Below are 14,266 nucleotides of genomic sequence, written 5' to 3'. Positions count from 1 at the left end.
CCACTGAAGCTTTCCCAACAATCCTTGTTTCCACGACCAGTCACATTTTTCAAACTCCAATTATCACAGGGACAGAAAGTGCATTGAAATCTTCTGAACAGGGGCACAGACAGCAAAACAAATGCCACAGTGGTATTAACCCTTCCCGATGCTATCCAAAACCTGTGTGTGTGTGTGTGTGTGTGTGTGGCTGGAGTTGCATTTAAAAATGTACCTGCTTGATTTAGATGTAAATTCAACTTACAAACCTACAGAACCTTGTATGGGATAAGTGGAACTACAGGTATCAGTCCCATGGATATGGGGACCATACAATACTACTACTAATACTCCATGCCTGTTCACAAATGTATTGCAGTTATGAAGCAGAATTGCGACTAATAAACAGATGACACCCAGCTGACTGGCACCTCTTACTATTGGTAAAGATGTTCATGCTATACATCATACCCAGCATTTAATATTCCAGGAAAAAAAATATGAAGGGCTCTACCAGTGTGAGGGCTTCACCTCTTATTCAACCACTTCACTTTCTCTCTGCAGATCAGGGCCTCATTGATCCATCAGTAAGGTCAACCATGCATCAGTTGCAGGGCCCATGGGAACCATGGATTAGGAATCCCCACTTTACCCAGATGGAACATGCCATGGTGCTATCAGGACACTTGCCTTATCGGAACATTTTGGTTTTCAATGCCTGTAACTTTTCTTTCCACTGTTTTAGTATAGATGTACAGATTTTCCCCCACCTACCGCTTTTTCAGTTTAGCACATTTTGTATTTCCTGAACAAGGAATCCAGAAACAAGATTAGTGTGGGAAAGTATCAGATCAACTGCAGACTTTCTGACTTTCATCTAACAGTTGTTATCACAGCCTGTTAGTCCTAGATTCCAGATAAGGAAACAGGGCATATAAAACACTGATGCAATATGTTCCTTAGTTATTGAATGTCTACTATAGACACATTAGATCCCTAAGAAGTGGTTAATGTGATTGTATTCTTATCTTACATAAAAGAAATGCTCAACAAGTCATCCATGTGGCAAGTCTTCTGAAGCTCAGCCAAGTATCAAACAATTTCAAAGTTTGGTGGTGAGGAAGGTTTTCCTACAAGAAACTCAATTTAAACATACAACTATGGTGTTGAACTTCAGCTGCAATCCCATTTGTGCTTAATTGGGACTAAGTTCCAATTGACTCACCAGGAATTACTTCTGATTAGACACATTTATATATCTCTACCATAGTAAGAAATATTTCTAGAGTAAAGCTTTCTGAGTTAAAGCATTCATATGAAATTCTACTATGATTAATGGGATTTTCTCCCAGTGAAGTATGACTAAGATTGGGTTGCTGTGAGTTTTCTGGGCTGTATGGCCATGTTCCAGAAGCATTCTGGAACATGTATTGTTGAAGATTTCCATGGCTGGAATCACTGGGTTGTTATAGGTTTTTCAGGCTGTATGGCCATGTTCTAAAAGCATTCTCGCCTGACGTTTCACCTGCATATATGGCAGGCATCCTCAGAGGTTGTGAGGTCTGGAACATGGCCATACAGCCCAGAAATCTCATAGCAGCCCAGTGATTCCAGCCATGAAAGCCTTCAACAACACAATGAATAGAATTGCAACCTGAAAGCAGTACATCAATGACAATGGTTACTTCCTAGCAATACACTGTATTGTTTTTTAAAAGTATATACTAGAATCAAATTAAAAATAATAAATTTCAAATTATTTTTATTGGTGGAGAAATGCATGCATTAAAAAAACTTTTACACACAACTAAGGCTTGTGTTCCTACCTGAGAGTAAAATCCCATTAATTTAGAAGGTTTACTTAGTTTTGTTTATAGATTAAGTTACTTTTTGGTGCTTGACAGGTTCTTGGTCTATAACATGAAAAAGGTGAGTAGCAACCTGAGGGTATTGTATTTTTAAAGAGGTCTTCAAAAGTTAACTAAAATTTGCTTCCATTGGTTTCCTATTTTTGGCAGGGATCTTAGCCACCGGTCCTTCAGAAGTCTTGAAGGAGTCCATGAATTAGGTGCAAATTCAGCTATCTTCCCTTAAATAAATTTCGCATTAAGGAATCCACACTTAATAATCACATTTTTGAAGGAGTTTGTGATTTCAAAAAGGTTCAGAACCACTAGTCAATAGGCTGCAATCCAATATCCCCAATACATAGGGTAAATATCTGCATGGGGAAATATGCTACACCAGCAATAGGAAACTCTATGCAGAATAGCAACACTTTGCAACATGTCAATATGTGTTGCGTTATGACAGATACATTTCCCCATGTGTACCATCCAACCTCAAGCAACATTATTGTGTGGTCAAGATGGCAAGAGTTATTCTTGAAGAAGAACACACGAGGTAGGAAAGGCTGCAGCAAATTGTCTATTCCTGAGCCTATTGGAAAGAGTATGTTTCTACCCTTTCTCACTATGGATTTCACTAAAAGAAAACTATTTTTGCACTTTGAACTCAGTTTGCAACAGCTGAAACAAGATAAATATGGAGGGGGTATAGTCAGAAAAACTGGGAGGTTCAACAGATGAAAATCAGTAGCATCACAAGGGTTGGTGTCACCCAAAGTGATATTTCATGGTGTCATTTCCATGGGCCCCTTCCTACACCAGACCAGACTATCATGTTGTAACTAAAATATCATTCAATTTGACAAAAACAGTAGTAACAAAAACAAATGCATGCTTATAACACTTGCAGACAGAACCACAATTCAAAGAAGTATTGTAAGAGGGTAAAACGGACAGCTCTGACCTGGAGCATTAGAAGCTTCACAAATTTAGTCAGCATATAGTTAGCTTTGCACATATATTGATACAGTACATGTACGCAGAACCTACAAAAATGTTTTTGTGGTTATTTCTAACTACAGGGATAGCTTTTATTAAAAATAATTGCAAAAGTATAATTGATTGATCAAGTGACAAGATTGTGCTTTTCCTGCATAATAGGGGGTTGGACTAGATGGCCCATGCAGTCTCTTCCAACTCTATGATTCTATGATTCCTAAAGGAACACTGTACAAAAAAAATATGGAGTCATTCTGATGTTGTCACCCAATTTGTAGCACCTGTGCCCTTCCAATGAGGTTGCAGTGGGATGGTATTCTTATGCACACCTATGTCACCTGTGACACTAACAGGGCTTTAGCTACTGTTTGCCTAAAATTCAACAGATGAGCAAAAGCAGCAGTGCAGAAAGATTTACTTATTAAATATTCATCCTCCCAGCTGTTCAAGAAAGCCTGAAAGCAGAAACGGGAAGATAGCAGCTACAGGTGTGTGTATGTGTGTTCTTCTTTCTAGTTGTTTAAGAATGCCGGAAAGAAGGGAAATGATGCCAATGTGCGTGTGCCTTCAGTTCACCTATTGACTTGAGGCAATCCGATGAATTTCACAGTTTCCTCAAGCGAGATGGCTTTGCCAGTTTCTTCCCTGAAATAAAGCCTACAGCACCTGGTATTAATTGGTAATCTCCCATCCAAATACTATGGCTGAGCCTCCATGGTTTTGAAATCAGACAGGACCTGATGCTTTTGTGGGTATTTATTAGGCATTGAAGCAACTGCAGCCTAGATGTGTTCAAGACATTTCAATTTATTGAGTACCTCCAAGTCATTTCTCACCTATGGAGATCCTAAAGGGGACCTATCGCAGGGGTTTCTTGGTAAGATTTGTCCAGAGAGGATTTGTTCCTGGACTATGGTATGAGACAGTAACTTGCCCAAGGTCTTCTAGTGCAGGACTTAGGACTTCATTACATTAGATAAATTCCCAGTTCTATGATAGTTCACTGCCAGTATGGAACCCACTGGATCTCATCCCATGATGCACATCTATTCCCAGCGGGGCTCTGAGCCAGCTGCGTTAAGGAGGCATGGCAGGAGGAGGAGGAAACCTGAACATGGGGGACTACCCATGTTCAAGCAGAGAATCATGAGAAAATTTGATATCTGAATCATTGTTGAAAGCCTTCTCCAGAAGGGCTGAGACAGGCATGTAGCCGGGAAGGGGGGGGGGCTTGAGGGGCCTCATCCCCCTCCCCCAAAATTCTCAGGGTGATCTGAGAGAAGGCCTTACTGGTACATTATTTAAACTGTTATGTTTATTCATATCATGATGTGATCACCATGCTCAATATATCCCATATGCATGAGGGTATTGGGATAATGATACAAAAGGTTTGCTAGGGTAGACCCTCACCCCCCACCCCGAATAAAAATCCTGGCTATGGGCCTGGGTTGAGAAGACACTGAGGCTGGGCAGCACATAGGTGGAAAAGGGAAGACCCATAGCTGAAGAAGCAGTGTGTGGGTGGAAAAAGGAAGACTCATAGCTGAAGAAGCTGTGTCCTAGTGTGCTTCCATGACCCAGTGGGGCTTGGAACCCAACCCCCAAAGCATAACTCCTTTCTGCTTCTGGGAGACACTTTTCCGAGGGGTCTCCAGAAGGGCTGATAAGACTCCTGAGGCTGAGCAGCATGTGGGTGGAAAAGGAAAGACCCATAGTTGAAGAAACGGGGTGCTTCCATGATCCAGTGGAGCTTGGAACCCAACCCTCAAAGCATGAACCCAACCCAATCCCAGTGTGCTTCCATGACCCAGTGCGGCTTGGAACCCAATCTTGAAAACATGACACCTTCCTGGTTCTGGGAGATACTTTTACGAGGGGTCTCCAGAAGGGCTGAGAAGTCTCCTGAGGCTGGGCAACATGTGGGTGGGAAAGGAAAGACCCATTGCTGAAGAGGCAGTCTCCAATGTGCTTTGATGACCGAGTGGGGCTTGGAACCCAACCCTCAGAGCATGAACCCAATCCCAGTGTGCTTCCATGACCCAGTGGGATTTGGAACCCAACCCTCAAAGCATGAACCCCATCCCAGTGTGCATCCATGACCCAGTGAGGCTTGGAACCCAATCTTGAAAGCATGACTCCTTCCTGGTTCTGGGAGACACTTTTCCAAGGAGTCTCCAGAAGGGCTGAGAAGACTCCCGAGGCTGGGCAGCATGTGAGTGGGAAAGGGAAGACCCATAGCTGAAGAAGCAGTCTCCAATGTGCTTCAATGACCCAGTGGGGCTTGGAACCCAACCCTCAAAGCATGACACCTTCCTGGTTCTGGGATAAACTTTTCCAAGTAGTCTCCAAAACGGCTGAGAAGACTCTCAAGGTTGAGCAGCATGTGGGTGAGAAAGGGAAGACCCATAACTGAAGAAGCAGTCTCTAATGTGCTTTGATGACCCAGTGGGGCTTGGAACCCAACCTTCAAAGCATGTACCCAATCCCAGTCTGCTTCCATGACCCAGTGGGGCTTGGAACTCAACCCTTAAAGCATGAACCCAAACCAATCCCAGTGTGCTTCCATGACTCAGTGAGGCTTGGAACCCAACCCTCAAAGCATGAAACAAATCCCAGTGTGCTTTGATGACCCAGTGGGGCTTGGAACCCAACCCTCAAAGCATGACACCTTTCTGGTTCTGTGAGACACTTTTCCAAGTGGTCTCCAGAAGACCACTTGGAAAAGTGTCTCCCATACAAAGAGATGGTGAGAAGACTGAGCAGCATGTGGGTGAGAAAGGGAAGACCCATAACTGCAGAAGCAGTCTCCAATGTGCTTGGAACCCAATCCCAGTGTGTTTCCATGACCTAGTGGGACTTGGAACTCAACCCTTAAAACATGAACCCAATCCCAGTGTGCTTCCATGACCCAAAGCATGAACCCAATCCTAGTGTGCTTCCATGACCCAGTGGGACTTGGAACCCAGCCCTCAAAGCATGAACCCAATCCCAATGTGCTTCCATGACCCAGTGGGACTTGGAACTCAACCCTCCAAGCATGACTCCTTTCTGGTTCTGGGAGACACTTTTCCAATGCGTTTCCAGAAGGGTTGAGAAGACACCCAAGGCTGGACAACATGTGGGTGGGAAAGGGAAGCGGGGAAAGCCTCTCTCTCTCCACAAGCCCTGTCAAGAATAGCAGAGGCGGGTGGGAGGCGTCAAGGCAGAGGCGGGCGCACTCCTCCTCCTCCTCCTGCTTTGAGCCTTCCATTCTCCTGCTGAGGAAGCAGAGAGAGGAGCCCTCGCTCTCTCCTCCGCTTCTTCCCTTCCTCTTCCTCTCTCCATACAAAGAGATGGTGGGCGGGCTGGGCAGTGTTTCCCCTCCAGAGAAGCGTCCCACGCAAAAGCACCCTCTTCTAACTCCTCAGGGCGCCAAGGGGCTTCAATACATGGCCTTCTTTGGGACTGACAGACTTACCTTGAGCCCCTCCGGCGGGGGGGAGGAGGAAGCTGGCCAGGCTGAGCAGCTGGAGGTAGCAGCAGCAGCAGCGCCCCCACCAGCGGGTCTGGGGAGGGAAAAGAGCCGGCGGGGAGGCTTCCTTCCCCGGCTGGAGGCGCCGGGACATCTTCCTTCCTTCTTTCCTTGCTTAGCCCAGGCCTGCCCTCTGCCCCATGAAGCGAGACTCCCGTCCACGCAGGCAGAGACACAGACACACACAGAGAGAGAGAGAGCAAGAGCGAGCTCTCTGGGCAACTCAGGATGTGAGGGATTTCCTGCGTGGAGCGGACTCCCCGACCCCTCCTGCTCCAGCAGAGGCGGAGGATGAAAAGTTGGGCTTTGCTCTCATCTTTGGCTTTTTTGGAATTTAAACTGTCGGGCTTTCTTTCCCCCCTTTCCTTTTTGGCACGGCCAAGCCCCGTTGACCGTTGCAGCCCCGTTTGGCTCCAATGGGAAGCCCTGGGATGGTGCTGGGGAGGAAAGAATGGAGGAAGGAGGGCCAAGCGGTGCCCCTTTGCCAAGGCTTCGCGCGAAAGCTTCGCCTTACCATGGAACAAATTATTGTCTCTTGCGCTCGCCTCCTCCTCCGCGGGGTCCTAGCGCCCTCCCTCTCCCCAGAAGAAAAAGTAAAAAGAGGAGACAAACTCCCTTATCACACTTTTTTTTTGCTTATAACACAACTTTTATTACAAAAGTTATACATAACAGCAACTATTTTCAAGAATATTAACTTTAAAAAGTAACAAGAACAGATTAAAACTTTTAACAAGAAACTAATGACTTCTATAATTAAACATTCAAGCTATGGGATTTTGGCCTGCATCAATAGGAGCATAGTGTCTAGATCAGTGTTTCTCAACCTGGGGGTCAGGACCCCTGGGGGGGGTCGCGAGGGGGTGTCAGAGGGGTCCCCGAAGACCATCAGAATATACAATATTTTCTGTTAGTCATGGGGGTTCTATGTGGGAAGTTTGGCTTAATTCTATCATTGATGGGGTTCAGAATGGTCTTTGATTGTAGATGAACTATAAATCCCAGCAACTACAACTCCCAAATGTCAAGGTCTATTTTCCCCAGACTCTACCAGAGTCCACATTTGGACATATTGAGTGTCCGTGCCAAGTTTGGTCCAGATTGATCATTGTTTGAGTCCACAGTGATCTCTGGATTTAGGTGAACTACAACTCCCAAACTCAAGGTCAATGCCCACCAAGCCATTCTAGCATTTTCTGTTGGTCATGGGATTTCTGTGTGGCCAGGTCTGATTAAATTCCATCGTTGGTGTGGAGTTCAGAAAGCTCTCTGATTGTAGGCAAACTATAAATCCCAGCAACTACAACTCCCAAATGACAACATCAATCTCCTCCAACCCCACAGGTATTCAAATTTGGGAGTATCGGGTATTTGTGCCAAATTTGGTCCAGTGAATGAAAATCCATCCTGCATATCTGATATTTACATTACAATTCATAACAGTAGCGAGATTACAGTTATGAAGTAGCAACAAAGATAATGTTATGGTTGGGGGTCACCACAATATGAGGAACTGTATTAAGGGGTCGCAGCATTAGGAAGGTTGAGAACCACTGTCTAGATCTAGGGAAGTCATGCTACCCCTCTATTCTGCTTTGGTTAGACCACACCTGGAATATTGTGTCCAATTCTGGGCACCACAATTTAAGAGAGATATTGACAAGCTGGAATGTGTCCAAAGGAGGGCGACTAAAATGATCAAGGATCTGGAGAACAAGCCCTATGAGGAGCAGTTTAAGGAGCTGAAGAAGAGAAGGATGAGAGGAGATATGATAGCCATGTATAAATATGTGAGAGGAAGCCACAGGGAGGAGGGAGCAAGCTTGTTTTCTGCTTCTATGGAGATTAGGACAAGGAACAATGGCTTCAAACTACAAGAGAGGAGATTCCATCTGAACAAGAGGAAGAACTTCCTGATTGTGAGAGCCGTTCAGCAGTGGAACTCTCTGCCCCAGAGTGTGGTGGAGGCTCCTTCTTTGGAAGCTTTTAAACAGAGGCTGGATGGCCATCTGTCAGGGGTGATTTGAATGCAATATTCCTGCGTCTTGGCAGGGGGTTGGACTGGATGGCCCATGAGGTCCCTTCCAACTCTTTGATTCTATGATTCTATCTACAATGTCTCTTGGTACAAAGGGGGAAATTATGGTAAAATGACTAAAAGATTCTGATTTTAAATGTTGTCACTTTTGTGAAATTATTCTATTCTGGGATTGAGATTTCAGCCTATGCCCAAGTGTAACATTATGTGAATGTTTTAAAATTTGCAACATCTATATAAATAAAAATGTAATGTTTGTTTGTGGGATTAACAGAATTCAAAAACCACTGGATCAACTGACTCCAAATTTGGACAGAAGGCACCTAACAACCCAATATATGTCCTTCACTCAAAAAATTGATTTTGCCATTTGGGAGTTGTAGTTACTGGGATTTATAGTTCACCTACAATCAAAGAGCATTCTGAACCCCACCAACAATGGAATTGAACCAAACTTGGTACACAGTTCTCCCATGACCAACAGAAAATACTGGAAGGGTTTGGTGGGCAGTGTCCTTTGGTTCTGGAGTTGCAGTTCACCTACATCCAGACAGCACTGTGGACTCAAACAATGAGGGATGTGGACCAAACTTAGCACAAATACTCAATATACCCAAATGTGAACACTGGTGGGGTTTGGGAAAAATAGAATATTGACATTTGGGAGTTGTAGTTGCTAGGATTTGTAGTTCACCTACAATCATAGAGCAAACGATAGAATTGGGCCAAACTTCCCACACAGAACCCCCATGACCACTAGAGTGGGCCACAGCAACGTGTGGCAGGAGACGGCTAGTCTATATAAATAAAAATGTAATGTTCGTTTGTGGGATTAACAGAACTCAAAAACCACTGACAAATTGCCACCAAATTTGAACACAAGACACCTACTAACCCAAGGAGTGACCATCACTCATAAAAAACACGGAAAAACACAGCGGAAGACACTTAAAAAGCCAAAAAACAAAATTACATTACAATGCATTCGCAAAACCCTATATATATATATATGCATGCAAACACACATATCCACAAATATATATATACACACAAATCACATATATACAGACTGCGCCACAGCAACGCATGGCAGGGGACGGCTAGTGTTTTAATAATCCTTGAGAAAGTTAATTGTATAAAATAGTTACTGCAGCTTTGTTTTTGACATCATGTGCCTCATCACACTTTAAATCCACTTTAAATCCGGTTTCTGCCTCCTACAGAATTCTGGGGTTTGTAGTTTAGAGGGGAGCCTTTAACAGCCTTACTAAACTACAAACCCCAGAATTCTGCAGGATGCAGAACCTGGATTTTAAGTGGATTCATTCTCTAGTGCAATGGTTCTCAAGCTGATGTTTTAGCCTCCAACAGAAATCCTAACAGCTGGAAAACTGTGTATTGTCAAAGGCAAGAACAAAACTCAAACACAGGGGAACACCAGAAAAGAAACACTCAGGAACAGCCAATCACTTCTCAATGAAGGATTCCCCCAGGCAGTAAGAAGCCACACCTTGAAACTGCTAGGTTATCAAATGCTAATCAAGGTGGCCAATTCAACCATTCACACCTAGCTCCAAAAGACAAACTTGGCATGGATACTCTATATGTCTGACGTTTCGCCTGCATCTATGGCAGGCATCCTCAGAGGTTGTGAGTTCTCTTGGAAAGTAAGCAAGAGGGGTTTATATATCTGTGGAACTACCATGTCAGATGACACAGAGGAGCCATTGAAATCCACAAGCATGTGGACAATTTCAACAAAAAAGAAGAAACCATGAAAATGAACAAAATCTGGCTACCAGGTTTTTTAAAAAAAATCAAAACTGTAAATAAAGAACAACACTCAAAAACAGGGGAAATCCAGACAAGAAGCAATCAGGACCAGCTAATGGCCTCCCAACAAAGGATTCCCCCAGGCAGTAAGCAGCCAGGCCTTGAAACTGCAAGGCCATTAAATACTAATCAAGGTGGCCAAGTGAAACATTTACACTTGCTTCAAGCAGACAAGAGTTCTTTCTCCCATCCTAGACATTCTACAGCTATATAAACCCCACTTGCCTAGTTTCCAGTAGAACTCACAACCTCAGAGGATGCCTGACATAGATGCAAGCGAAACGCCAGAAGAGAAGGCTTCTGGAACACAGCCATACAGCCTGGAAAACTCACAGCAACCCAGAGGACATAAACTCCCTCGGCGGGGAGATGACCTGCCAATTTTCAATTCGTTTTGGAAGGAGGGATTCATTCCCCTTCATTTGGGATTAATTTGAAGCTTGGCTGTAAAAGCCTTTTTCCTCTCCAAGCCGTCAGGACTGAAGATGTTTGGTCTCCAACATTTCTCCTGCTCTTCTCATCCCTTGAAGGTGATTTTTCAGGAGAAATGGAGAGGATTCCAGCTCTTTAAAAGGGAAGAACTAAACTATGTAACATGAGTTTCTCCTGAGTTGTAAATTTCATTTCCTAACTGGTTCTATCATAAAAAACATAGGAAACGTTTGTGTAATTGCACACACTTTGTTCCTGGGTCACACATGTGATTTCCTATTTGGTTCTATCATTATTTATTTATTTACTAGCTGTCCCCTGCCACGCGTTGCTGTGGCCATCTGTGTATATGTGTTTTGTGTGTGTATATGTGTGTGTATATGTGTATATACACATATGGAGATGAGCACCAACCCCCAGAGTTGGACACAACTGCACTTAATGTCAGGGGAAAACCTTGACCTTTACCTATGTGTATATATGTGTGTTTGCATATATATATATATATATGGTTTTGCGCATGTGTTGTAATGTAATTTTTGGTTTTTTTGCTTTTTACGTCTCTTCTGCTGTGTTTTTCAGTGTTTTTATGAGTGATGGTCACTCATTGGCCTGATAGGTGTCTTGTGTCCAAATTTGGTGTCAATTCGTCCAGTACATTTTGAGTTATGTTAATCCCACAAACTAACATTACATTTTTATTTATATAGATTTATTTTGGGCCAAAAGCGTTGCATAATATAGTTTGTCTAAAACTGATAAAATAACGGGATCACAACCTGCTAGATAGTAGTCGTGTGTACAAAATTCATTCCTACTGTTTCATTCGTGTCTTTCATGTCTCCCGTTTCTTTGGAAGCACGAAACAGGAAGCCCCCTACCCAAACGGAAATCTTCTCGACATGAAAGCCTGCTTTCATGTCGAGCCGAAATTGCCTCATTGCCTGCATTTGGGCAGGCCTGGAGCTAGGTTTCAGGCATACTCCGGGCCTGCTTGCAGGCCCCGCCACACACACACACACACACACACACACAGAGAGTGTGGGGGCATGTGTGGCGGCTGCCATGGCCTGTAGGCATGGTCTGGGCCTGTCTGCAGGCCCCGCCACAAGCACACTCTCTCCAAGAGTATGGTGGGCATATGGGGCAGCTGCCGGAGCCTGTAGCTGAGTGCTTTACTCCAGAGAAGCAACAGCAGGTGCCAGGTAAGAAGAACGCCAGGAAGGCGTGCCAGTAGGTGGGAAGCCCCCACTCCACCATAGTGATCCAAATGTAGGGCCCCGATCTTTACCTTAAGAACAAACCTACAGAACCTATCTTGTTCATAACTTGGGGACTACCCGTACTATAATTGCCTTGTTTTAGTCCAATGCCCCATTATGTTTTCAAAATGTAACTAAATGTTTGGCATGTTTTTCTTAGCTTTTGTTTAGAAGTCTCCTCCTTTCACGTTGTTAGAGCTGTCATGGGAATGAAAAGATATTATGTTATTCCTGACACCAAATTGCTTGTTTGCAGAACCTAGGATGTTCGCAATTATGACAGACTGAAGAAAATACACTTTTTAGAATTTGGAAAATTCGTTTCCCTCAATAGATCTGAGAGGTAGCTTTTATCCACATGTGTAAGAACTTACACAGTGTAAGATTTTATTCATGTGTCCAAAGTTCTATTCATTGTTTAATTATTGTGTTTATGATTTAATTAATATTGATGGCAAATCTATGTAGATCCACTTAGAATATGTCCTGGCATCTGAATTCTTCCCACAAGAAAGCATAGCTATTTTGATATGTTGATTTTTCCTCATCCTATATGCTTGGGACCAGATACACTTTAAAATTTATTTTGGGACACGCATATTGGGTTGCTTTTGAAGACTGTTTGGAAGCTTCAAGTGGTCCAACAGGCAGCAGCCAGATTCCTCACCAGAGCAGGAAGCCTTCCCCTTTCCATCTCCGGCGTCTGGAGGCGATGCTCAACTCCGGCCATGGAAGGTGCTTTTGTTCCATTTTTCGATGCCGAGGAGTCTGTTGTCCATAGACTTTCTCTGATAGTTGCTGGCATGTCTGCATAGGGCACCCTTTACCTCCCCATCAAGGTGGTACCTATTGATCTACTCGCATTACATGCTCACACGCTGCTAGCTAGACAGAAGCTAGGGCTGACAGCTGGCAGCTCACCCTGACTCGCGACTTCAAACTACTAATTCTCCAGTCAGCACAATTCCTGTAGCTAGTGGTTTTAACCACAGTGCTACCATGACCCCTTAATTTCAGAGAACAGAACTGGCACAGCCACCAGTGAGTTTCCTTGCCTAAGAAAATCCTATGAAATCAGTGGTATTGGCAACTTGAAGTCACACAAACTACAATGTGTTCTTCACCCTGTAGCAGACAGTGATACAACCTGGTAAAAACAAGAGGCTGCCTTCCTTCCCTGGTCTTGATAAATGAAATATGTTGAAATCTGCCTTTTTATTTGTTTGTTTGTTGTTTTGCCCTCCCTTCTGTCCTCTCTTGAGCACTGAAAACTTGCTCTGAAAGATTTTTAGGCACATGGGAGGGATTTGCTACACTTTAATTTCTGCAGGTGCTATGACTTACATTGGATACAGGCCAGTGTTTATAATGCTGTAATGAAGAAAGACTTACTTGGGAATAATGCAAGGAAGCAGACCTGGGGAATTCTAAGCTTTTAGAATAAATAACAAAACAAACATTGCAAATACCATAGTGTCAATATTCACAGCTGGTTGAAGGGAATTTGCTGTCTGAAGCAAAGGACAACATATTTTCTTCCAATTCCATGTATCAAATAGACAAGTACATGGATCCGTTTTTAGCCAGTCCCTTTGGCCGTTCAGCTTATCCATTTCGTTTTGATGCTACAAATGGCAAGGGGCCAGCCGTTATGGAGTCCCATCTGAAAAGGGACCGCATGGCAGCCAATCATGGCTCCTCCTCCCCTATTCAGCATCACAGTTGAATCGTTTTGATTTTCCTTTATTTTCCTTATACTTTTTATTTAGTGGGACTGAGTGAGTGTGGGGACCTGAGAGATGGTGGGTGGGGTTTGCACGTTTGGGAGCTTGGAGACGGAGAGTTGCCCTAGCTTCTTTTTCTCCTTCCTTTCCTCTCCTTCAGAAAATACTTCTAAAATAATAATAATTATTAATAACTAGCCGTCCCCTGCCACATATTGCTGTGGCGCAGTCTGGGTACATGTGTTTTGTGTGTGTGTGTATATATGTGTGTGTGTGTGTATTTGTGTATATATGTGGTTTTGCGTATGCATTGTAAGTCCCTTCTGCTGTGATTTTCAGTGTTTTATGAGTGATGGCCACTTGTCGGCCTGATAGGTGTATTGTGTCCAAATCTGGTGTCAATTTGTCCAGTTGTTTTTGAGATATGTTAATCCCACAAACAAACATGATATTTTTATTTATATAGATAATAGTAATCCCAGCAAACGAAAAGAGAAACCTACCTCTCCTCTAGAGCAAAACGCAGAAACAGCTTTAAGGAAGCAAAACCTCAAACAGAAAGGAGATTGCAGGCACAGTAGGGAAAACAGAGGGGATTTTTAAAGTAGTACAGGGGGGATACCTTCACTGAGTACCAG

The 14,266-nt window shown here is 43.7% G+C and overlaps 1 protein-coding gene across 1 annotated transcript in view; it reads right to left on the bottom strand.

The window, feature by feature from the left end:
- The window catches only part of ADAM12 (ADAM metallopeptidase domain 12), a 288,191-nt gene extending 281,332 nt beyond the window's left edge, over positions 1–6,859 (bottom strand). The window contains exon 1 of the mRNA XM_060768619.2: positions 6,286–6,859. Within this exon, the coding sequence (XP_060624602.2) occupies positions 6,286–6,433 (148 nt within the window). The 5' untranslated portion in view covers positions 6,434–6,859. The remainder of the gene's footprint in view (positions 1–6,285) is intronic.
- Positions 6,860–14,266: the final 7,407 nt, after the last annotated feature.

This window comes from Anolis sagrei, chromosome 3, assembly GCF_037176765.1.
Source record: "Anolis sagrei isolate rAnoSag1 chromosome 3, rAnoSag1.mat, whole genome shotgun sequence".
NCBI lineage: Eukaryota > Metazoa > Chordata > Lepidosauria > Squamata > Dactyloidae > Anolis > Anolis sagrei.
Note: the sequence above shows the minus strand (reverse complement) of the source record. Positions and strands in the feature narration are given on the sequence as shown.